Genomic DNA, 26,224 nt, shown 5'->3' with positions numbered 1-26,224 from the left:
AGGGTCTGAATACTTATGACCATGTGATATTTCAGTTTTTCTTTTTTAATAAATTTGCAAAAATTTCTGTTTTTTTCTGTCAAGATGGGGTGCTGAGTGTACATTAATGAGAAATAAAATGAACTTTTTTGATTTTAGCAAATGGCTGCAATGAAACAAAGAGTGAAAAATTTAAAGGGGTCTGAATACTTTCCGTACCCACTGTATATTGTATACAATTGTGTTTATGTATTGAACTGGGCCTAGTGCCACGTATAAACATACCTTGTTATTGTGCATTCAATACTAAGCTATTCAAATAATATACAGATTCATGTTTTTTGGTAGAGTTACAAAACGATCCATTTTCACTCATAACAATTGTGTGGGAAAAAATAAATAATAATAAAAATATAAATATCACAACTCCCCTGCAGTACCTCCGCGGACCCCCTAGGGGTCGCGGACCCCCTGTTGAAGACCTCTGGACTAGAGGATAACAATAGGGGAAAACACACATCATAGCATATTTTGCAACATGACCAATTACCTTCATTATATTGTATATTAAACATTTTAAAGGGCATAACACACATTACTTTTGCAATGAAAATAAAATACTAAAAATTGTAAACAATACAACAATGGCTCTTACAGAAATTGATCCATTTCATTCCCCACAGATTAGGGGGGATTCCCGTTTTGAGGAGGATGCTATTTTATGAGACAGAAACTTATGGCTCATCATGAATGTAACCAAAATAGAGACTCAAGAGTGAGTCATCGTATTGTAGCGACCCTTACTCAGGAAAGCTACGAGACGTTATTTTCTTGTGGGTATTTATTTGCGGACAGTACACAGGCTACTGTGGGCTGTAGCCTACGCCAACAAACAGTCAACACTGTTAACGTTCTGTAACATCTTTAACCATCTGCTCCCGGTCATAGACTAACTCTCTTCGTTACCAGCACAAAACACAACATCCCACCAGGCATGAGGCCTTCACTGACCTCCGTAAATGCAAGAACCAATCTTATATAACATCTTAGAACACTTTCTGTAAACACCATAACACCTAACATAACCGGTTAACATTATATGTCTTCAGTCCGTTACAGTATCATTGCACAATCTATGTAACTAAGAAGAATCAGAAGCGCGGATACAGTCATAGTACTGATACTCAAATCAGGTTGTACCTTCAAGATTGATGGTGTGAAATTAGTCTCAAAATGCTCACAGATGTGTGATCTTCAAATAAAAAATCGATTTGTGCGTAATTTGGCTACTCACAAATGCCGGTTCCAATCTACACACACATACCAAGCCATTTGAACACATGTACGTTCACACATCACAACATGAATAAATATTAATATTTAAGGAACAGATTTTCATCTTCACATATCTTTTTTGTATTTTAATCAATCAGCGCTTTTGAATTGTGTCCAGGTTGATATATAATGTTATAAATGCTTCGAAACACGACAACAAATTGTGAACTCCAAGCACTGTCAGTGTTCTAATAGAATTAATTGCGTGCTTTTATTTATTTCATTTTTCTGCAGTCGTTTCGCATAAAGGGTCATTAGAAAAAAAAAAAACACACCAACCTGTGGCAGGTAAACAGGAAGTCACGACAGGTGCGGGAGACACGCCCGCAGAAACCTGAAGCTCTCAGAAAGAGTTTTTCTCTCCACCGTCTCGTCCAGTTTCTCCCCGTAGGATTCACGGGCGACATATTCGGGCTTGACAAGACATTTGTGAGCACATCGACCGGAGAGCAGACTTCTTTTGAAGACACCAGAAGATATTTCTTCGTTGTAACCTGAACGCTGTAGATTCTTTGTTTTGTTTTGTGCTCGCAGGTTGAATTCGTTGACAAACACAATAATCATCTCTCGGCGACCAAAGGCCTGTAGGTTCACCTCGGAAAACAGCCCGTGGACGCACCAGAGACTACTACGATAAATAAACAAGAAGAGAAGAAGTAGTTCACCTGTTTTTAGGTCCTTTTGATTTTAGCCTTATTAGTCTAGCTGTGACATGATGGACTACATGGACAGTGGACTGAGATACACCCCAAAGTCGGTAAGAAACTTGTAGGATTTCTGTACAGCCTATAGGTCATCTAGCTCGGGCGGATGCTTTGTTTTAACCTGTTAAATATTGATTTAATGTTCGTGATTTGGGAAAGAGTTTGGGTGTTTCCTGAATGACACGCTTTCCTAACATTGGCGCATATTTGTGTGACAGTGGCGAGCATTAACAGGAAGTGAAACAAACGAATGCAGAGTCTAACTTAAGAGATCAGTCAAAGTTAGTGTGATCTTTAGGTAAATTAACCTTCCCATAGCAAAACCGTCAGACATGAAGTAGAAAGGTTAATTGTGTGTTCATTCTACAGGTACACACAACACTGTATACAAATCTACAGTCTCAGCCAGTCTTATCACCAGCACACTGGCTGGCCTTAGGACAAACATGTTACTAAGTAAATCCAGCACTCAGAAGCTGAGAAAAAACCTGCTTTCACTTCTTTGCCAAGCTTCTGGTTCTGTACTGATTAGAGCCTCTGCCAGGAGTTTAATTTTGTATATTTCTGGGCGAGCTTTTAAACTTGTTATTCCTACGTTTAAAAAAAAGAAAGCCCAAAAATGTAATCTTTAGATTTGCAAATACTACACAACCCCCCAAAAGTGTGTAATTTTAACACAAGAAATCAATAAAGGCCTACACATATGCATATGTCGGATCTTTTTTTCATTCAAGTAAAAGCAGTAGTTCATCAGAAAATATTAGAAATACTTTTTATAAAATCTTATGTCCTTTGTCCCATGCTATAACTTTCTACCAAACGTCCTTGTAAATGTAAAAGGTTTTTGAGATATTCCGCAAACAAACGAGCCCTTTGAGGCTGCACTTGCCCAGCTCATTTTCTCTGCATGGGGCCTAATTTCCAAGAAGTTGGCTCAATAGGGGGAAAAAAAAGGATTGAAGCCTCTTACCACCTGCGGTATGACGTAAGTGATGCTCCAAAACCCCAAAGCTTTAAACCGACTCAAAGCTTTGGATCAAACCTTTTTCAAATAGTGATTCTCTCTGTAGAACCTCCCTGAGCTTCATCAGTGAAAGTCCTCAGCAAGCAAAGCAGGCAGGCATCGAGGGCCTGATGCCTGAATTCCTCCAAGTTCCTTCGCTCTGTTGTGACTTGTTCACTTGAGTCCTTCAATTCTGTCCACTAACATCTGTTCGTGATTACTCCACACACAATGTGATATGGATAAACATAAAGGCATTTTGTCCTTTAATTTTCAATCAGAGGAGTTGTTAGGACACAGTGGGGCAGATCTGAGGAGTAAAGTTGCTGTGCCAAGTGTTTTTTGGTCATTGACAGTGAGGCTGGGTAATAATTAAAGGCATTTTAAATATGTTGTTATTGATTACATGGTTTGTATTAAGATTTACATTTCTGTTGTCACCGAGATTAATAACCAGGTTCCTGTTACACATTAGGTAATTGACATTTTAAGGAATATACTTTGATTATTTTAAAGTTTTGTGTGACAGATTTTAGTTTTTAATTGTAATTATATTGATTGAACTGTATGAATACTGTTAAAAAGCTGACAACAATGTATACTTGATCAGTTAATATTTATGGTTCCTTTGAAGAGTTATGAGTCACAATTCTGGTTATTTAAAAAATGATTTGTTGCCACGAAAGCTCCATCTTGTTTATATGTAGATTAGGTGTTCTGACATGTTCTCGCTGTTTCTCAACTTAAAATCTTTTTCCCTTTTTAATTTGTAGCTTGGTATTTTAAAAAAAACAAAAAACACCTTTGGCAGTAACTGTGTGACGCACATAATAATATTTTGGTTAAGAAACAACACAGAGCCATGCATATCCATATCTATTCCACAGACTCTGCAATGCGCCTTTGAAATGGGAATGACAGATTTCAAACCTGCTCTTTTAAGACAAATGCTTGTCGTCATAGTTGCAGTATAATTCCTTCTCATTCAAAGTATCAGGTTTATACAGGCAGAGAGACTGTTGTCCTCGGTTATTGAAACCGGTTGTTGCAGGTACAAAATCTCAAAGCCTCGGGAATCTTTTTAGACTTTTTTTAAACATCCCATAGTTTTTAAGATGATCTTTTGTTTGCCCGTGAAGTTGTCCAGTTCAACAGGGACCTTTTTTAATTTTCTACTACAGTACAGTGAGCACACAAAGAAACTTGTTGTGTTCCACTACAGATCAGCAAGTGGTTTGTTCCCAGCAGGTTTGACAGGATTTTACATGGTGAAACCTTTGTACTCCCTCCCCCCTCCGTCTCACCTCTTTAAGATAACCACGGGGCCGTGACTCATGCATGAAGTTCCCTTCTTACTCATTTACAGCACCAGATACTGAAACGGTTCTTTCCATTTTGTGAATCGATTTTGAATGAAAACCGGCTCGGATTTCTTCCCCTTAACAAAGCCACTAGTCTAAGAAAAACATTTTGTTATATATTAGAACATAGTTTATCTGGTTGAGGACCTCTTAGGTAGGTCACCACAGGCTGGGAGCATTCCTAAAATACACAAGTAGGCCTACCTACTTGCTGTCTGCTGCTGTCGCTTATCTTCAGCTGATTATCTACTCCGGTAGAGTTGAAACTCTTTTCTTTGCAGCTTTATGTCCACAAATGTCTTCCTGCTCCAGTGAAATGGTTGGAATTCATATTTTGAGGTTGTTGTTATCTTAATATAGACCCTTAAGTTGTATGTATCCGTCATTCATCCATACATTAAACTGTCTTGTCTGTCTTCTAGGACAAAGACTGGGACACCTCTGTCCAGTTTCTGCCAGCATCGGATAACAAAAAGCTTGAGAAGAAAAAGGGTCCTGGGAAAGTTGGGGCTGTGATCGGTGTGGTGATCTTTGCTGCCGTTATTGCTCTTATGACCGGACTGCTGGTCTGGCATTTCCACTGTAAGAACTCCTTCCTTGATATTCATTTGATAATGGCACACAATAGCAAACAGTTCATGAAAAAGGATGTAAAGAAGTAACTCTATCACAGTTATTTTTCAAAGTTAGTCATTTTTATTTGGTGTTTACATTATTTTTGATACATTGCATATGTGTACTTTTTATATTCCCTCTGTAGAGCTCTTAGAGTTGCCAGATTGGTTTTATTCAAGCTAATGTAATACATGATGAGGAAATAGTTTAAGAAGGCCCTTGTGTTTTTAATTACTGGATCCACATTAGGACTTTCCTCTGTATTTCATTGAAATCTGCTGAAGTTTTGAAATATATTTTTAACAATGTACAAGTTTTTGATGAATGTTCTTGGGCAAGTTAAATTCTGTTTATTCTGTCTGATTATTTGCACATGCAAATGGCTAAAAGCTAGGAGGAGGGGTTAAAGCTCCATCAGTTGAAACAAGTACACCTGGGGGACTTAAAACTTCACAAATCGAAAGATTTTTGACACATTAGGGATAAAAGTTAACAAAACCACGGCTCAGAGATAAAATAGGCTGCGCAGTGTGGGTGTGTAACCTCAGTCTTGTCTATGTGATCCTGCAGTCCGTAAAGATGTGCGACTCAAGAAGATGTACAGCGGCTCCATGCGGATCACCAACCAGGCGTTCGTAGAGGCCTACGAGGACTCCAACAGCTCCGAGTTCAAGGCGCTGGCGAAGAAAGTGACTTCACAGGTGAGAGGGACTGCTGCTCAGGCCTCCACAACACTGCCCTCTCCTCAAAAATGGAATTGAGTGTTTTCAAACCGCATTCATTCATTCATTCTCTGTTGTGATGCTGCTCTTGTCTCTTTCAGCTTAAATCCATCTATGCCAAAAGTCCACAGTTGGTCAAATACTATGTTGGTTCTACAGTTCAGGCATTCAGGTAAGGCTCCTTCATTATGACCTCTACCAAGAGGGCCATGTTTCCTTTCCTGTTTGTCTGTTTGTGTGTTGGTTAGCATAATATCGCAAAAAAAACAATGACATTTGGAGGAAAACTAGCTCACTGGATGGTGATTTTCTTTCCTCTTTTTTGGTGTGCATGCATGCAGATCCAATAGCACCAACTAATCTCCAACATTGTCTGTTATTTAAATTGCAAGTTCAGAAGATTTTGAATGCCAATGTGAAGATTTCCATCACCAGAAATAGATTGGGTTTACTGTTCACTTCAGTGTAGTTTAAATTGTATCAGTCTGTAACATAGAATCTGGGAAGAACACATTTTTCAAAAGACCATTTTTACATAGCTGTGGTTGGGAAGAGACATTATATTGCATACACCAATTTCCAGTATTTGATAAAAGACTAATAAGAGCATTGATATAGCCATACACACCATACATCTGTATGACCCTTATAGTAGAAGTAACAATTAGTTTGTTTTACTTTGCTCCGCCTCTGCACTATTTCATTCTTGTCTCATTGCCCTCAGTGAAGGCAGTGTTGTTGCCTACTACCTGTCCGAGTTCAAAGTCCCTACGAGCCAAGAGGCATCTGTTGACAAAGCCATGTCTTCACTGGAGAAGCTAGTGGACAAAGAGCGGCGATTCATGTCCAGACCCGGCAACTCTCTGGTCCTTGAAGATGTGATATCTTCAGGTAGAGGCAAAACAACTGAGGGCCAAACTGGCATTGTTTGTGATTCAGTCCATAACCCATCATGCTGTTTTGCTTATGGTTTGTTGTAGAATGTCAAGTTCTGTCTGTTTTGCTGTCAGCATCCTCATCTAAGTTATTTGTCATTTGTTTCATCTCACAGCACTTGATGACCGACTGGTTTCAACATCATTCGCCAGTAAGTGCTCATCTTAATCTTATTTTTGACACCTCATCCATGCAAGTAGAGAACAGCAAATGTGTCTTACCACATAGTTCATGGGGTTTGAAACATGTTACCATAGCTGAACTCATTATTGATCGTCTTTTGTTACATTCTTCTGACATATAGTTGGCAGATAACAAATAGGTTTTTGTTTGCCACTTATCTTTCTACCCAGCAAGAATTAGAAATTATGTAATTTATACTCTTCAGAAAATAGCAGTCTGACTGGCATGATAAACATGTAGTTGAGCCATATTTGGGCATCCAATTTGTTGTTAAAGATTTTAAAAGGAGTGTACAGGGCTGAAACTCTTCTCTCTATTTGGCAAAAGCGTCATTGTGACTTGTTTACTTTAAGTACAGTGTTTCATCATATTCCGAAAATTGTATATACTAAAGTACAAATTAGACAGCTGTTGAAATTGAGCATGCCCAGTGATATCAGAATAAGTTTGACAGTCTGTAATTCAATTTGCATTGAGATAATTGGGCTACTGCAGTCCTGTGATTTACAAAGTTGAATGGGAACACTTCTCAAAGTCATTGTTTCTGTCTCAGAATCTTTGAAGTTTACAGAACATACAAAGACCAATCATATCGGGCAGATCCAGTCGCCTGGCTTCCCTGACAGTCCATATCCCCCCAACACCTTCATCCAGTGGCAGCTGAGAGCAGACCCCAACTACATCATCAAGCTTGAGTTTGATACGATGAATCTTGAAGAGAACTGCAAGAATGACTTTCTCAAAATCTACGACTCCCTGACGGTCATCGAAAGCAGTGTTATGGGAGAGTGAGTTTTTCCTTTGGTCTCATCTAAATACAGCTTCAAGGAGATACATAATTCACCAGCCTTCTGTACTCTTATTTTCATGCAGTGGCATATTCTTTTTGATTGGGATAGAGAGGACTACATCTAGTATGTAAGGCCCTCTGCTGGTCAGATGCTGTGTTTCTGATGTACACTTATACTGCGTACAAAGGTGTAGTTGCCTATCATTGCCTGGGTTAAGACACAGAATAATCAGAATTGCGATATGACAGTTTAGAGTCTAAATATGGGAGCAAATTAGATGAAAGAATGTGAAGTCATTAGTGGCATTCTTGCCAATTTAAACCAAATTGGAAACTAGATAACATCACATCAGTGAACAGTGCATATAGAAAATGTATGTTGTCTGTTTTTTCTTCCTCAGGATGTGTGGGTACTACTCCCCTAGTGAACCATTGGCCTTTCTGTCTTCTGGCAATGTCATGCTGGTGACGATGGCCTCAAATAATGAGAAGAACTACCCAGGTTTTAGAGCAAAAGTCTCACAAATCAGAAGCAAAACTGAAGGTAGGGATTAATGTTTGAACCTCTTTGTTATGAGCTGCACTATAAATGTTTGATATTTGGACAAATCTTGACACCAACATGTATTTTTAACAGGTGCGAAATGCGGTGGCCAGCTGACAGGTGAAAAAGGCACCTTCACTTCTCCCAACTTCCCAAATTACTATCCTCCGCGAATTTCGTGTCAGTGGTCGATCCAGGTGAGACGACAGCACTTAATCGACACGTTATACACGGCTGTATCATATGTTTCTGTTTAGTTATGCTCCTCTGAAGGTCACATGTCACCATGTCAGTAAGTTTTTACTCGTCTCTGTCAATCGTTAAGGTCCCTACTGGTAAGGCGGTGAAGGTGACGTTCAAAAAGTTCCTCTTGTCTGAGTCCGGGCAGGAGGAGATTAAGGACTGTCGCAAGGACTACGTGGAGATTAACGAAAAGAGGTGAGTCCATGCTTGTATCTCTTAAAACCACATAGGAATTGCATAACAGAGCAGATGTCCCACTACCTGTGCACGTCATCCTCAGATTGTGCGGAGAAAAGCCTGACGGAACATTGACAGAAACCAGCAACACCAACACAATGAGCGTGGTGTTCATGTCTGATGCCTCCTATGTGGACCGAGGTTTTGAGGCATCGTATGAGGCCATTGACGTCAAAGACCGTAAGGGACTCCCCGTTCTGCTAATGGTTATTTCTTGACACTAAGCAAGTGTGTATCTTGTGTTAACCCTGTCATGTCATCCACAGCTTGTCCAAAGCAGTTCCAGTGCACAAATCAGCGCTGCGTTAAAACAGCGCTCAGGTGTGATGGCTGGAATGACTGTGGAGACATGAGTGATGAATTAAACTGCAGTAAGTACTCTGAATATACTCAGGAGTAGGAGTCAACATCAATAGTGTAATTATTCTCTACATTGTTGGCACACAAAGTGAGTTCAACTGTGTTTTCCTCCAGAGTGCAACTCATCGGCTATCAGTTGTAAGAATGGGTTGTGTAAGCCCATGTTCTGGAAATGTGATGGCGTAGATGACTGTGGAGACCTCACAGATGAGCTGAACTGTGGTAAGACCCGTTTGCACTCATGGAGGATGAATTTAACATGAGCTTTGGAAGGTCAGTTTTCTCATGCTGGTCTATGTCTTTTGTTTCCTAAGGTGGATGCAAATCCGGACAAATAACATGCAAGAATAACAAATGTGTCTCCGAGAAGAATCGCTGTGACGGCACAGACAACTGTGGGGACGGGTCGGATGAACTCGACTGTGGGAGAGGTAAGACTCCTTTTCTAAACTGCAAAAAATATCTCCAGACATCAGTCACTTATACTGTACACTATCTGCTCAGCACTAAATGGCAGACATAAATAAACATATACAGTATGTGAACAAACTGGAGCATGTAGCTGCAAAAGAGCCAAATGTGAAGATGTCTTTATCAGTTTAAAATGTTTGCACATGTGTGACGAAAACATTTTAGGGAACACATAATTGATGATTCTGAAATGAGTTCCCCCTTACATTTAAGGAATTAATACAGGGCCCGTTTCATAGTTTGAATTTTCTTCCCTCCCTCTCTCCGTAGGCACTGATGTGAGCTGCAGTGATCTCACTTATAGATGTAAAAACAATGAATGCATCAGTAAAATGAACCCAGAATGTGACGACACACCGGACTGTGAAGATGGCTCTGACGAGGAGAATTGCGGTATGTCCCAATGAAAACCTCAGCGGATGCAATCTGCATTGTTAAGCTTGTATGATAAAACAGATGTGAACTTCCAACCACTTCAGGCACGACAACAAGCTGCAACAAGCCAGCCCTGTGATTGATTGATTGATTGATTGATTGATTGATTGATTGATTGATTGATTACGTTGCAGACTGCGGGAGGAGTATATTCAAGACGTCGCGTATTGTGGGTGGTGAGGATGCAGATGAAGGGCAGTTTCCCTGGCAGGTCAGCCTCCACGTCAAAAGTTTCGGTCACGTGTGTGGAGCAGCCATCATCAGTCCAATGTGGCTGGTCACTGCTGCCCACTGTGTGCAAGATGACGCTCGAACAAGGTAGCATCTTACTTTGTGTTTTATGTTCTCACTGGCAACTAGAAATCATTATTTTTTATTTTTTTGCAATATGCCATTATGTATGAAATCAGAGCTCACGCTCGCAGCTCTTTCAGAATAAGTCTAGATGTCTGGTGAAAATTCAACTTTATTTGGCAGATGTGCCGTCAGAAATAACATCTCGATATTTTAGGTCTTTACACGGTACATATTCTGATGTAGGTTGATATTTATGCATTTTCTCTGAAGGTGACTGGACACTGGGATTTTTATATCACAATGGTTATTAAAATATTTAGTTATACAAAATATAATATTTATAAATATATTGTAAATGCTTTTAAACATTCAGTTTATTTTGCAGGCAGTCTGAGTCATCACATACACTCAGGTTTATTGTACATATTTTCTCATGTGACGCTTGTGCCACATGCTGTGCCTGTCTGTAGTTTTCGTAGAATGAGAATGAACTTTGCGATTTGTTTTGGTACATGTCTTCAGATTCTCCCAGCCCGGCACTTGGGAAGCTTACCTTGGCCTTCACCTTCAGGGGAATATTGGATCATCCGTGGTGAAGAGGAACCTGAAGAAGGTCATACCCCACCCTAACTACAACGCACGCACCTATGACCATGACATCGCCCTAATGGAGCTGGACAGTCCTGTCAAATACTCGGATTACATCAGGCCCATCTGTATGCCGGCTCCCCAACATGATTTTCCAGTGGGTAGCACTGTGTGGATCACCGGGTGGGGCGCCACTCGAGAAGGAGGTGAGTTTTCACAAAGCAAACCCTGTATTTCTCATTTTGATGAATACTTGTAGCCACTAATACTGAAACATTTGAATAAATGTTGAGACCAACTTAAGCTGAAGTAACTATCCAGTGAGTGAAAGAATATCAAAATTCAATTAGTTTTTAATTTTGTTGATGGTGATGCTCCGTTGTATACTGGGTATTCATAATTTGCTAAGATATTTTAATTGTATTAGCTCTATATTTGCTGACAGATAGATGTCATGTAGATGTGAATACATATTTTTATATCTTTTATAACTTTTCTCTGATGATGGCCTGCCATTATTACTTTAGAGGCCCAACCTGATGACATGACATTTAGACCTCAACATAAGCGTGATGGTGTCCTTCTGTTGTTTTTGTGATACAGGATTTGCTGCAAAAGTGCTCCAAAGGGCCCAGGTCCGAATCATCAACCACTCTGTGTGCAACGATTTGATGGGAGGGCAGATCACGTCTCGGATGTTGTGTGCCGGAGTGCTGGCCGGAGGAGTCGATGCTTGTCAGGTACTTAAACCTTATGCTGCCCTGCTTTCTTTCTTATTGTTTCAGCTTTCTCCCCAAATGTTTTACCAAATAAGGCATATGAATATTTTATCAACATGTAAATTTGACAATTAGCTAGGAATGTAACGGTTGTCAATTATACTGTGGTGATAATATAGTGTTAGGCATGTTCAGTTCATTGCATTGATGACATAGGATGGGGAAAAAACATTTCTGACTTTAAAATTGCAGAGAAGGAGGTGGTGTCGGAGGAAAATGCGGGGCAGAGAGACAAGAAAATGCCCCACACTGCCCCCATGTAGTAACTCTCACATGTACCTGTATTCGTCTCTGTTAGGGGGATTCTGGCGGCCCTCTGTCCAGTCCGTCCGGGAGTCGTACGTTCCTGGCAGGAGTGGTCAGTTGGGGTGATGGCTGTGCCCGCAGGAACAAACCTGGCATCTACACAACAGTCACCAAATTCCGTGGATGGATCAAAGAAAAGACAGGAGCGTAGACCACTGAAAGCATGGCCTTAACAAGGTCATATTGACATGAACACAGACTGATGACAAGTACCAAAGTACGGATTGTTGCTTCACCGATCTGACTTTCCAGCTGATGTGGTGGTGTTGACTCCCAGTCGCAGCTGCAGTGGAAAATGCTTGAAAAGCAATTGAAACATATTTTATGACTGTGATTTTATGAGGGTGGGGATGATGAAATGTTTTTAAATGTAAATAAAGTTTTTATTTTTGTGTTGTTTTTTGCTGTTGTTTTTTAAGCTTGTTTTAAATGGAGAACAATGTTATGTGCCGCACATGAAATAGATTTTAAGTGTGATTGTTACCCATATACACAATAAAGTTATTATTATTATTATTTACATGAATAAATTGTGCGTCCTTGCATTTGTGCGTCTTGTGTTTTATCAGTAGATATAAGAATGTCCTACCAGTTTTCCTTGTCTTTGTTCTGAATTTTGTAAATTAAAAATCTAAATTACAGCAAGCTCGTTCCATTTTACCTCCTATGGCTTGGTATCTTACTCATCTTATTAGTGATGTGATTGTTCTCTTTGGAAAGCATTGCCCTTCTCATCATGGATGGCATTTTATATTAACAGTGAACTGCTTTTCTATCAGCATAAAATATATCGGCATGAACAAATTTTGGTTTTGTTCGAGTATAAGCTTTCATGTTTAATATGATGACATTGCCTCTATTCCATCCAGTACAATGTTAGCTTTCCAGTTTAATTTGTCTTGAATCTGTGTAAATGTGGTTTTATAGCAGATGTTTTTAAATAAAATGTTTCTAATATATAACCTCCAATTCTTTGCACTTATTTTTTCATGCTCTGTATTTCATCTGATTTTTTTGGAATGATTTTTGATCACTTTACTTAACATCCAACCTATTTACATTGCATTGTGCCTTACTTAAACTGAATTAATATTTGAATTGTCTTGTTCACTCTGCCATGTTCATTACAATGTATGTTTTATCCTGCTGAAGTAGACCATGTGTGTCTATTTCAGCAGGATGTTTTTTCAGAACTATCATTTTCTATATTGTATTTATAGTTGTTTCACTCATAGTGACAAAGCGTCACTATTGTTTAGGAGTTAATGCAGCTGTATAAACCAATTTCTACCTAACACACACACACTCACATTTTCCGTCTTTTGTAGTTGATAATTAATTGTTCACTATACATCCTATACTTTGTTTAGATACTTTGTCATCAATATTACGTAGTCATATTATGTATATACATTTTGTGTTCGTGTTTTTTTTATTGTGCAAATAAACTAATCTAAACTAACTGAGGAGAGACTGGAGAGAGATTGACACTATGTGATGGACATTACTGCAGAATAGAGAAATGATGGGATGTCCGAAAGAAGTGCTAATTTTGGACCATTTGCAAATTATATTTTGTGTTTTTATTTTGCGTTTCATACGTGTCTCCATTATCCTCTGTTGCGTGTATTTAAACAAAATACTCAATGTTTGATTTTGAATGGTCCAAACGGATTGGATTATATTACATTTTTAATTAAATGGATTATGTTTCTGATTACAATGAAATGACATATTTGTATTCAGATCTGAATCAACTCCGGAACAAAAAACAATTGAATCTAAACTTAACCGGAAGATATTTAACAACGGACCGGAAACGGTCCCACCGTATTATTGTTCCCCTGGTTTTCGCAGCAGTTTCTATAATTATTTGTATTCATCGGTGTTTCTTTTCTTTCAGTCGTAACATATTCTTGTCCAATAATCATAGATGTAGAGGTTCAAAACAATGTTAAGGACTCGTGCTGTGTCTGTCTCAGACACGTGGATTCAAAACATTAAAAACGGTTTGAAATCGATGTAGTAGTTATAGATATCCGATTTAGACGGATCAGCTTATTTAACTGCTACGTGTTGGCAAAGCCGTATACATGTCGATTTAATTTATTAGTTGTGAATAAACTCCGTGGTGAAGGCGAGTAACATATTTTACAATAAATATGGACTCAGACCGAAGGAGAGACAGCCGGAGTTGGGACTGGGACAGCCCGCAGTGCCGAGCCCAGCTGGACGAGGTCTTTTTCCGCCGACATGACTACATCCAGGCTGGAAGCCCGGAGCACAGAGAGTTCTGGTCTTTTTTTGACCGCTTCCAAAGGTTTAAAACAAAGAGGGACGTGTCTGGGTCAGGAGCAAAAGAGGACAGAGAAGACGAGAAAAAGACTGGCACGGGAAAGGTAGACCTTGGCCTTCCGAAAGAGTATGACGCTCGTTACCGCATCAATGTATCTGTGTGCACCAGGGATGTCGAGGAGCGCCTTGGGAAGTCAGAGCACAGAGGCAGGCAGAGATCCTCGGGTCCAGGCAGTGAGGAGATCTCCGACTGCCGCCTGGCTCTCCTGCATTTCCTGGACTTCAGCCAGAGACAGAGTTTTGGAAAGCTGGCCAAGCTTCGCCGGGAGCAGAAGAACCTGCCCATCTTCCAGTACCGGGACAGGATAGTGGAGCTGGTGCGACTTCACCCTGTGGTTGTGGTGGCGGGGGACACGGGCTGTGGGAAATCCACCCAAGTACCTCAGTATCTTCTCTCAGCTGGCTTCAATCACATCGCGTGCACTCAGCCTCGACGTATCGCCTGTATATCCCTCGCGAAGAGGGTCAGCTTTGAGAGTCTCAATCAGTATGGCTCAAAGGTTTGTCATGGACGGTCAAGTGAAGGTTTTTACCTTTTGTCGAAGCTCCAGCTAGACTGTAGACTTATCAAGCATATTCTAAAAACAAGTCAGAATTCTACTCCACTATAACTCGGAGGGAAATATTGTCCTAAATATTGTAGTTTACTTGTACATTTTGATACCAGTTACTTTCGAGATTCAGATCAATAATACAAAATACAATCAACGAATAACATATGATGTATAATTATCGATTAAGATGACTTTATTGATCCCATGGTATTCACAAGCTACCCAGCAGTATGTTAAGTTGTTAAAATGAGCTCCACCTTTACCAGCTGTAACATAAAAGTGACACATTAATGCATCACCACTCATGATCCAATAATATAATATATCTGATTCTGAAAGGGGCCACTCTGAGTAATGAGAGTACTTTTACACCATCTTAGAAATTTGAAGATATCCCCTTGACTCTATAATGTGTGAATGTGTGTTATTTGCAGTTTTAGTCAAATATAGTCTCTTAATTTGTTTTCAGCACTGACTCGATAGTAAACGCATAAAGTACTAAGCTCACAAAAGGCAGTCGTGTTTTACAGGTGGGGTACCAGATCCGCTTTGAGACCACCCGGACCCCGGCCACCAAACTGCTGTTCCTGACTGAGGGGCTGCTGCTCCGACAGATCCAGCAGGACAGGACGCTGTCTCAGTACCAGGTGTTGATCGTGGACGAGGTCCACGAGAGGCACCTCCACTGTGACTTCCTTCTTGGGGTCCTGCGCTCCCTGCTGTCTGACCACCCAGACCTGCGTCTCATCCTCATGTCAGCCACCATCAACATCAAACTTTTCTCTGACTACTTCGGTGGTGCTCCTGTGCTGCAGGTACCAGGCAGGCTGTTTCCTATACAGGTAAGCAGAGGACAGCGGCCATCACAGATGTAAATATAACTTCTCACTTGAAGATATTAGTTTTCTGGGCCTTGATGTAGGCATGCTCAAAGACCAATGCACTAAGCAATGGACTCAATGACAAAAACAGGAGTTCAAAATATTCAGTATGCTCGTTTGAATGTATTCTTGGTAGTCTGAGCGTTCAATTTGGTAATGATGTTCCAAAATGAATATTTCAATGTTTTCAGGGTTTCATATTTCATGTTTCCTTTACTAAGGTGATATACCAGCCCATTCCGACTGAGGAGCAGCCCTCGCGCTCCGAGAAACTGGATCCCAGACCCTACCTGCGCATCCTGCAGGGCATCGATCAGCGCTACCCTCCAGAGGAGCGTGGCGACCTGCTGCTCTTCCTCAGCGGTGTGGCGGAGATCTCCACCATCCAGGAGGCCTGTCAGGTTTATGCCACCCACACACGTCGCTGGATTGTCTTGCCGCTGCACAGCACGCTCTCACTGGCCCAGCAGGATAAGGCACAGTCATCTTTGTTTGGATTGGAGTGGACATACAATGTTTGAAGCTGATAGGTTGGATATGGTTTACCAGTTTCTAATTCTCTGCCATTGTGTTTATTCTTCAGGTGTTTGACATTTCTCCTCCTGCAGTGAGAAAGTGCATCATCTCTACCAATATTGCTGAGACTTCAGTTACAATAGATGGAGTACGCTTTGTCGTAGACTCAGGTAAGGCACTAGTAGTTTTTAATTAGCTGGCACTACCAATGGATCCATCTTAACAAACCTAATTTTGTGCAGCCAATCATTGTCCCAAAAGATCCCAAAGGTTCAAAAGATACCAAATCTGCCGAATTTTGGGGGGAAAATGGTTTCTAAATTTAAATAGTAAAGAAGGGGGGGAAACAATACACGGCTCAGAAGTAGAATGACACCCACACAAATGGATTGTTTTGTCATTCATTCTTTTACAGGGAAGGTAAAAGAGATGAGTTTTGATCCGAAGGCCAAGATGCAACGTCTGCAGGAGTTCTGGATCAGCCGAGCCAGCTCTGAGCAGAGGAAAGGTCGAGCCGGTCGCACAGGTCCAGGAGTATGTTACCGCCTGTACGCTGAGTCCGATTACGATGCCTTCGCACCTTATCCGGTGCCTGAAATCCACAGAGTGGCTCTGGACTCCCTCATTCTTCAGGTGACAATACCCCATAGAAAGCAGGATGGAAATTCTTGTTTTTTTATTCTTCAATTTCCATAGTTACATTTTAGCTTTATTCATGCTGTCTTGTTTCTGCAGATGAAGAGCATGAGTCTTGGAGATCCACTTTCTTTTGTCTTCATTGATCCACCTCCAGCTGCTAGTATCCAGACTGCAGTTACTTATCTGAAACAGCAGGGAGCGCTGGACAGTCGTGGTGAACTGACCTCTATTGGTAGTTTGCTGGCACAACTGCCTGTGGATGTGGTCATAGGTAAGGTTCCCTTCACCAAACTTGTGTTGTAGTTTTTTAGTGTTCTTTGTCTCATCTATTGTTTACATGAAGCTGACAACAGAACTCAAAATGATGGTAAACAGTTGAATAAAGTTTAAATTGCATAATTTCAGGCTTGGTTTCTCTTAAATTTAGTATACAAAATATCAATAAATGTGTCCATGATGTACTGGAGTTTAAAATTGCAACACACACAGTAGCAGCTAGATTTAGGTAAGTGTGTGTGTGTTTGTGTTCATTCAGGGAAGATGCTGGTGCTGGGCTCTTTGTTTAACCTGGTGGATCCCGTGTTGACAGTAGCAGCAGCCCTCAGTGTTCAGTCGCCTTTCCTGCGCAGCTCACAGCACAACCCAGACTGTGCCACTGCACGCCAGCCCCTGCAGAGCAACCACGGGGACCCCTTTACCCTGCTCAACACCTTCAATGCCTGGGTGGAGGTCAGTAGTGGAAACATCGTTTGACATCGGCTTTTTGACATGAACGGAATAGCCAGATTTGATATAAGATGGTCTTCCTTGTACTTAAAACTGTTCATCAACAGGTGAAGGGAGAGAGAGGTGGTGGCTCAAGGAAGTGGTGCAGGAGGAGAGGCCTGGAGGAGCAGCGTCTATATGAGATGGTCAACCTACGCAGACAGTTCAAAGTAGGCAACTGACACAGTAGTTCACACATTAAAAAATAAAATAAAATAAACATTTGACAATTTTTTTTGATGTGTGATCACTATTTTACCTTTTATGAGCTTCCTCTCTGGTTCACAGGAATTGTTGAGGAGCCACGGCCTGCTGGAATCAGAGAGCAGCACTCCCTCTGGTGGTGACCGCGGCCAGCGTAGGGAGAGGCTGAAGGAGAGGAGGAAGCTGTATCAGATGAAGAGAGATCATGAGCAGCAGGAGAGCAGCAGACGTAAAGTCCTGAGGATGGACGAGGGCCAGGGCGGAGAGTTCTCCTCAGGATCAGACACAGAGGCAGCCGGCAAAGGCAAGAAGGACAAGGGGGGATCAGGACAGAACTTGGACATACAGGTAACATGGGCAAAGGTTGCTACACCCAAAGCACCCTAAACCTCAACACCAACATTTAACACTCAACTTGAAACTCTGTCCACTTTTCTTTGTGCTATTTTGAGGTATACTTGACTGGATACTACATTTGTATGACAGTTGGAAAAAGGCCAGCACTAGTAATAGTATAAGGCTAGTCATCTTTACAGAGGTGGATATGTTTGTGTTTGGCACAGTTACACTGATCAGTGATCTCTCTGTGGTGCTGTTTGGCCTGCAACAGGAGGTGAAGTTCAAGTTGCGTCACAACGTGTCGGAGCTGCAGGAGGCGGCGAGCATCAGTCAGGACATGTCCTCCCGCCAGCAGGCTTTGCTCAAGCTGCTGCTTTGCCGCGGCCTCTACCCTCAGCTGGCACTGCCCGATGAACACAACTCCACCCGCAAGGACTCCGACCAGGTCAGGCCTCCTGCTGCACCCACCCTAGCTTCTAAGTTTAGATGATGCAATAAAGGTGTGTGTGTGTGTGTGTGTGTGTGTGTGTGTGTGTGTGTGTGTGTGTCAGTAAACCAGTTGTTTCTATAGTGTCGTATTGATCCACTTTCCCTCTGTGATTTTCCAATGTATAGGTGTTTCACACAAGGAATAAGCAGGGAGTGGTGATCCACCCGACCAGCGTGTTTGCCAGCGACCCAGAGGTGTTACAAGTGCCCGAGGATGACACCAGAGAAATTGGTAAACCTCTCTTAACAACTCCTTTCAAAAGTACTACATGTAGATTTGTAGGTATATTCAAAACTCATAACTCTGCTGTGAAAGACAAAACTTTAAAAAAAGGTAACACTGTCGGGATAACACAAAAACATAATTTAAACTTTCTCCCACTGGAAAAGAAAATGAACAGCAATAAAACCGAGTCGTGCTTTGTAGACATTTACTGTTCATGAGAACAAAACACACCTTTACATTGCAATGGGAGATAAACCTCACTTATGAAATTCAACTTTACGAGATATTTAAACTCACACTTTATATCGTTAGCACTGTCTGGATTTTTTAAATTATTAATCAGCTACTAACCAAAAAATTGTCTTTCTGGAAATCACTTTTGATTCTAGAGTCGACCACATCGGTTGTTTGTGATGTTTCTTTGAAATTCATGCCCATTTCCTCCAAAATATTTTTCTTCATGTTGCAAAAACAATATTTCCAACTACTTGTTCTGCACTTGAAGAACAGCAGTGGTCTTATGTGTTTGCAGTTAAAGAACTGTATTGCACTCCAAATTGCTCCGTCCACTCTTCTTCTTGTGCACGTCTCTCATCATGTGTCTGTTGTCTCTCCCTCTTTGTCTTTGTTTCCTGCCGACAGGGCCCGATAGGCGGGACAGCAGCAGACACCAGCTGCTAGCCTTCGTCACTCTGTTGGAGACCAACAAGCCATATTTGTCCAACTGCGTGCGGGTTCCAGCACTGCAAGTTAGTACCAGATGTGGGATGTACCCCTTCCCACCACTAATTGCTAAATGTTTTTTTTAGATTTCGACACAAATGTTTGTATTATTAATTACTTACATAGTCACGTATTTCTATATTATGTGAAACTCATAGTGTGTCACAGACCATCATTGTTTTAGGCAACATATCTTTCTTGTATCATGATCTCTCCCATATTGCCAGCTCTGGTCCACTCATGCATCATGCAGTAGTATTAAATGTCTGTGTGCTCACTAGGCTCTGCTGCTGGTAGCAAACTCTGTGGACAGCAACGCTGACTGTACGCGTCTGGTGGTGGACGGCTGGCTGGAGCTGGAGCTGAGGGAGCCAGAGGAGGCCCTGAAGGTGCTGTCCACAGCTCTTACACTCCGGTCTGAGTGGGAGCGCCTCCTGTTGGCCCAGCTGGGACAGAGCACAATGGGGGGACCTGCAGTCCAGGGGGTGTCCCGCAAAGTCATGGAGAAGCTGAGCGAAGGCCTGGTCCGCTTCCTGCTCTACAATGAGGTAGTGACGCAGTGCTGACTTGGTGGTTACAGTATGAAGCACTTTACATTCTCATTTAATATACTCTATTAATAATATACTTCTTACCTTTCTTCCCAGGTAACTTACAGCCTACGGCGACTCACAGCTTTCCAGACCCAGAACCTGTATATCGGCCCTCAGTCTCAGTCTGATCTGTCTGACACCAAAGATGTAAACCCGCTGTTTCCAGGAGTCGAGGCCAAGCCGGACCCCATTAAAGGAGGCCTGCGTGTCGCCAGCTTCTTCAACTACAACAGTCTGGCTGTAAGTCTGTCTGAAACAGTGGCAATCTAGTTGAGCCTTCTCCTAAAAGTTAGGAGACGGAAAATCAATGTTACAGCTGCTAGCAAAATTGTCCCACGTCTGGATATGAAATTCCCGTTATGTTTATTTTGTGGGAAATTGTGTATTGTTAGAGATCGGTGTTGAAAAGAGGTAGCCTGGACATAACTTATGTTACAGCTTGGGGCTCCACATTACCGCAACAGCTGAACCGAACTGCCCCAGCAGAGCTGCTGGTTGACATCAGACTACAGGTTGAACAGATAAGCTTCCATGTGAAGTATTGTGCTAATGTATGAATGTAAAACAGGGTCATGTGGCGACATATTTTTCCTGAATAAATACAGGTTAGTATTAAAAAAAAAACAGAAGAGTCCTCCGTGAATCGCCACCTTATCGTGGTGGAGGAGTTTGAGTGGCTCAGTGATCCTGGGAGCTATGTTGTCCGGGGCATTAGCCCCTGGTAGGGTCTCCCAAGGCAAACAGGTTTCAGGGGAGAGCCCAGACTAAGAGCGGTTCAAAACAACCCCTATGATAGTTAGCCCACGGACTACAGCCACCTCGCCCGGACCAGGGAAACCGGGGCACCCTCCCGGAGCCAGACCCAGGAGTGGAGCTCGTAGGCAAGCGTCTGGTGGCCGGGCCTTTGCCCATGGGGCCCGGTCGGGCTCAGCCCGAATAAACACCATGGAGCAGCCACCCTGTGGACCCACCACCCGCAGGGACAAGCATCGGGGTCGGGTGCTATGCAGACCGGGCGGCGGGTCGGGCGGGAGGCCCGGGCATGCCGATCGCCGGCGGCATAGACTAGCTCTAGGGACGTGGAACGTCACCTCGCTAGCGGGGAAAGAGCCGGAGCTGGTGCAGGAGGTGGAGCGATACCAGCTAGAAATAGTTGGACTCACCTCCACACACAGCGTTGGCTCTGGAACCAAGCTCCTGGAGAGGGGTTGGACTTTGTCCTTTTCCGGAGTTGCCCAGGGTGAGAGGCGCCGGGCGGGAGTGGGGATACTCACGAGCCCCCGGCTGAGCGCCGCTGTGTTGGAGTTCTCCCCGGAGAGCTCCATGCGCCTACGTGTTGCGGGGAGCAAGGCTCTGACTGTGGTTTGTGCTTATGCACCAAACAGCAGTTCAGAGTATCCGGCCTTCTTGGAGTCGGTGGGAGGGGTCCTGGAAAGGGCGCCGCCTACCGACTCCATAGTTCTCCTGGGGGACTTCAACGCTCACGTGGGCGATGACGGAGAAACCTGGCGGGGGGTGATTGGGAGGAACGGCTTGCCCGATCTGAACCCGAATGGTGTTTCGTTATTGGACTTCTGTGCTTGCCATGGTTTGGCCATAACGAACACTATGTTCGAACATAAGGTGGCTCATAAGTGTACCTGGTACCAGAATACCTTAGGCCGGAGATCAATGATCGACTTTGTAATCGTATCATTTGATCTGCGGCCGTATGTCTTGGACACTCGGGTGAAGAGAGGAGCAGAGCTGTCAACTGGTCACCACCTGGTGGTGAGTTGGATCAGATGGCAGGGGAACCGGTTGGAAAGACCCGGCAAACCCAAACGTGTAGTGAGGGTGAACTGGGAACGTCTGGCGGAGGACCCTGTCCGGGAGGTCTTTAACTCCCACCTCCGGAAGAACTTCTCACACATCCCGAGGGAGGTTGGGGACACGGAATCCGAGTGGACCATGTTCAAAGCCTCTATTGTGGACGCGGCCGCTAGGAGCTGTGGCCGGAAGGTCATCGGTGCCTGTCGTGGCGGCAACCCGAGAACCCGGTGGTGGACACCGGAGGTGAGGGAAGCCGTCAAGCTGAAGAAGGAGACCTTCAAGGCCTGGTTGGCCCAGGGGTCTCCTGAAGCAGCTGACAGGTACCGGCAGGCCAGAAGGGCTGCAGCTGCGGTGGTCGCGAATGCTAAAACTCGGGCATGGGAGGAGTTCGGGGAGGCCATGGAGAAGGACTTTTGGTTGGCCTCAAGGAGGTTCTGGCAAACCATCCGACGGCTCCCAGGCTGTTCTCAGCAGGGGGGGGGAAACTGCTAACCCGGACGGAGGACATCGTCGGGCGGTGGAAAGAGCACTTTGAGGAACTCCTAAACCCGACCAACATGTCCTCTGCAGAGGAGGCAGCGCCTGAGGACCTAGGGGGAGGCTCACCCATATCCCTGGCAGAGGTCGCTGAGGTAGTCAAAAAGCTCCTTGGTGGCAAGGCGCCAGGGGTGGATGAGATCCGCCCTGAGATGCTGAAGGCGCTGGACATGGTTGGGCTGTCCTGGCTGACACGCCTCTTCAATGTCGCATGGGGGTCGGGATCAGTGCCCATGGAATGGCAGACCGGGGTGGTGGTTCCCATCTTCAAAAAGGGGGACCGGAGAGTGTGCTCGAATTACCGGGGTATCACACTACTCAGCCTCCCGGGGAAGGCTTATGCCAGGGTGCTGGAAAGGAGGCTCCAACCGCTTGTCGAACCTCAGATTCAAGAGGAGCAGTGCGGATTCCGTCCTGGCCGTGGAACAGTGGACCAGCTCTTTACCCTCGCAAGACTACTGGAGGGGTTCTGGGAGTTTGCCCAACCAGTCTACATGTGCTTTGTGGACTTGGAGAAGGCTTTCGACCGGGTCCCTCTGGGGGTCTTGTGGGGGGTGCTGCGGGAGTATGGGGTGCCGGACCCGTTACAACGGGCGATCCGGTCTCTGTACGACTGCAGTAGGAGCTGTGTCCACATTCTCGGCAATAAGTCAGACACGTTCCCGGTGGGTGTTGGCCTCCGCCAGGGCTGCCCTTTGTCACCGGTCCTGTTCGTGATTTTCATGGACAGGATATCTAGGCGCAGCCTGGGGGCGGAGAACGTCAGTCTCGGGGGTCTCGGGATCGCTTCTCTGCTATTTGCAGATGATGTGGTCCTGTTAGCCTCCTCGGATCGTGACCTCCAGCATTCACTGGGGCGGTTTGCAGCCGAGTGTGAAGCGGCGGGGATGAGAGTTAGCACCTCCAAATCTGAGGCCATGGTTCTCTGCCGGAAACCGGTGGATTGCTCCCTCCAGGTGGGGACGGAGTGCCTACCTCAAGCGAAGGAGTTCAAGTATCTCGGGGTCTTGTTCACGAGTGAGGGTAAGATGGAGCGGGAGATCGACAGACGGATCGGTGCGGCTGCAGCAGTAAAGCAGGCGCTGCACCGGACCGTCTTGGTGAAGAGGGAGCTGAGCCGGAAGGCAAAGCTCTCAATTTACCACTCAGTCTACGTTCCTACCCTCACCTATGGTCACGAACTCTGGGTCGTGACCGAAAGGACAAGGTCGCGGCTACAAGCGGCCGAAATGAGTTTCCTCCGTAGGGTGGCCGGGCTCAGCCTTAGAGATAGGGTAAGGAGCTCGGTCATCAGGAGGGAGCTTGGAGTAGAGCCGCTACTCCTTCGCGTCGAAAGGAGTCAGCTGAGGTGGTTCGGGCATCTAATTAGGATGCCTCCTGGACGCCTCCCACTGGAGGTTTTCCAGGCACGTCCAACTGGGAAGAGACCCCGGGGAAGACCCAGAACACGCTGGAGAGATTACATCTCCCAGCTAGCCTGGGAACGCCTCGGGATCCCCCAGAATGAGCTGGAACATGTTGCCGGTGAGAGGGAGGTCTGGGTCGGCCTGCTTGACCTGCTGCCACCGCGACCCGACCCCGGATAAGCGGTGGAAAATGGATGGATGGATGGATGGAGAAGAGTTTAACTCCCCAACAAAATATCTACCACTAACAGTGCTAGTTGCTAGCTAGTTAAGCTTTTCCCTGAAGTAATATGTAGAATTTTGTAATTAAATCATTCAGCCTTCCTTGTTAATAAAGGCATTTAACTTGAAACAAATGCCACATCTGACAAAAAATGTGTCTTTGATCTTTTCCACTTTATAATTTGCAGGACTCAAAGGATCTCTACAGTGAGTGTTTACGCACTTTCTGGAGCTGTCCTAACTGTGACCTCTACATGCCGCTGACTCCTCTGGAACGCATGCAGCACGAGGCCTCCTGCAGGCCAGCAGGAGAACAGCAGCAGCCAGAGGAGGGTCAGCAATTTCTTATGTTGATATTCATTTTGAGCAGCGTCGGAAATACACGAGGGCAAAGGGCAAAACTGCCCCTAAGGAATATAATTTTGCCCCAGATATCACTAGGAGAGGGGCAAAAAATGCCCCCGAACTTTCTAAACGAATAAATAAATGGAGCGCTTCTTAATCAGACCTGTGACTACGGTCAACTCAGTAGACACTTACATGTTAGTGCACCTATATGCTGAAATTCACGGTAAACGCATTCAAACGGAACAGATCGGGAGCGAGCGAAGGACTTTGAAAGTTAACGAAAAGATTAACGTGAGACAACATCCGGTTTCTTCAGACGAACATCCGGTTTTCAGAATAAGATGCCAACAAAGTATACATATTGCATAATGGAAATTAGATTAAATGAATTATATTCACATTAAGTATAAAACATGCTACCTGCATCTCGTGAGTTAAAGGGAAACTACACCTAAATTGTGCGTAAAGTGTCTTTATTCTTTGATTTGAGGGTTGCTGGAAATGAATAATACCTGACTGACAGTCTTAAGATATTTTATGGAGCAAAAACTCGGAACTGAATTTGTACCTTCAAATGGCACATTTTTGAAATTGTTAAGGTGCTATAAAAATCTTTTTCTCAAAAATTCCACACAATGACTAATGCATAAGTTCAGGACAAAAATGGGTAATATCACAATATTTGAGGTGCTACAAAAATATTTTTCTCAATAATTCCATACAATGACTGATGTATATGTAATCAAGGCATCGTTGACTTAATAATTGTTAATAGTTGTTTCAAAAATGTGTAATAATAACAAATAACAACAAAGAAATAAGAATAAAATTGAATATGATCTGATTTATGTTTGTTTTTTGTTCAAAAAATCTAAGAAAACACTTTGAATCTGTAGACTACTGCCTAATAGTCCTATTATTGCCATTTGATGACAATTGCTCATATACTGTAAGCCTAAATATGTATATTTATTATTTTGAACAAAGGTTAAATGTTATTTCACAAGTTTCAAAAAGTGCCCCCAGTTTTTTGAAAATGCCCCTGGATTTCAGTCAGTGGGGGCAAAAATTGCCCCCAAAAAAATATGTAAATTTCCTACCCTGATTTTGAGGCATCTGTTGGTATTCGATCACTTAAACACATGCACCAGCTGATTTGACACTTGTTAAGAGAGGAATAATCTGAGGCTAATTGTGGGTTTGTGTTTTCAGAGCCAGAAGGTGGAAAGGCAGGCTCCTCCTCAGTGTCCAGTCTCACCAGAGTTTATCACTGTGACGTGTGTGATGAAGACCTGACCCTCACCTCCACTGAGATCCTCAAACACAAAAGGCAGCACATGTATTCGGCCAAGTAACTGACTTCCGCATCTAAAGAACAGCTACTCACAACATGTGTCTGTTCTGTCGAGTACAGATATTGTTACATTTGTGTCACCGTTCTTCTTTCCATTTGTACTTGAGGAATTTTATTAAAGTGATATTACTTTCCTATAATGGTCACTGGGTTTATTTTTTCTATTCTTTTAGGAAATATCCACATTTGTAAAATCTACTCCCCCAAACAAAGCAAAACAACAAATTCCTATTTATTCTCAAATTCCTTGTAGCATTGTTGAATAATTATAGATCACAACTTTCATCCATTGTGAGGGAAAAGGCGCAGTAAGTTAATGACATGCACATGTGAGAGAGAAGAAGACACCGATTTAAAATATAGAGTGAGGGTT

The 26,224-nt window shown here is 43.3% G+C and overlaps 2 protein-coding genes across 3 annotated transcripts; both read left to right on the top strand.

The window, feature by feature from the left end:
- The first annotated feature begins 1,521 nt into the window (after window positions 1–1,521).
- st14a (ST14 transmembrane serine protease matriptase a) lies at window positions 1,522–12,776 on the top strand. Of its 2 annotated transcripts, XM_031863683.1 has the most exons (20): window positions 1,522–1,743; window positions 1,849–2,071; window positions 4,805–4,964; window positions 5,568–5,698; window positions 5,821–5,891; window positions 6,444–6,610; window positions 6,771–6,806; window positions 7,392–7,626; window positions 8,030–8,172; window positions 8,266–8,369; window positions 8,498–8,610; window positions 8,696–8,832; window positions 8,919–9,023; window positions 9,127–9,234; window positions 9,327–9,443; window positions 9,754–9,876; window positions 10,053–10,236; window positions 10,738–11,009; window positions 11,407–11,543; window positions 11,881–12,776. In XM_031863683.1, exons 2-20 carry the CDS (start codon window positions 2,027–2,029, stop codon window positions 12,037–12,039), a joined length of 2,547 nt encoding a protein of 848 aa, XP_031719543.1. In that variant the 5' UTR covers window positions 1,522–1,743; window positions 1,849–2,026; the 3' UTR covers window positions 12,040–12,776. The 2 variants fall into 2 exon arrangements, with proteins under 2 accessions (XP_031719543.1, XP_031719542.1); XM_031863682.1 differs by having other exon boundaries at window positions 1,522–2,071.
- Window positions 12,777–13,737: 961 nt separating this feature from the next.
- Window positions 13,738–25,980, top strand: dhx34 (DEAH (Asp-Glu-Ala-His) box polypeptide 34). Its single transcript, XM_031863761.1, has 16 exons — window positions 13,738–14,743; window positions 15,328–15,639; window positions 15,900–16,154; window positions 16,262–16,364; window positions 16,610–16,827; window positions 16,930–17,104; window positions 17,369–17,562; window positions 17,667–17,768; window positions 17,887–18,150; window positions 18,413–18,586; window positions 18,757–18,862; window positions 19,499–19,605; window positions 19,861–20,127; window positions 20,227–20,412; window positions 24,338–24,482; window positions 25,710–25,980. Exons 1-16 carry the CDS (start codon window positions 14,051–14,053, stop codon window positions 25,850–25,852), a joined length of 3,444 nt encoding a protein of 1,147 aa, XP_031719621.1. The 5' UTR covers window positions 13,738–14,050; the 3' UTR covers window positions 25,853–25,980.
- Window positions 25,981–26,224: the final 244 nt, after the last annotated feature.

The sequence above is a fragment of the Anarrhichthys ocellatus genome, unplaced genomic scaffold (genome assembly GCF_004355925.1).
Source record: "Anarrhichthys ocellatus isolate YVR2014 unplaced genomic scaffold, GSC_Weel_1.0 scaffold29, whole genome shotgun sequence".
Lineage (NCBI taxonomy): Eukaryota > Metazoa > Chordata > Actinopteri > Perciformes > Anarhichadidae > Anarrhichthys > Anarrhichthys ocellatus.
The sequence above is the reverse complement of the archived record's forward strand: the minus strand, read 5'-3'. Positions and strand labels throughout refer to the sequence as shown.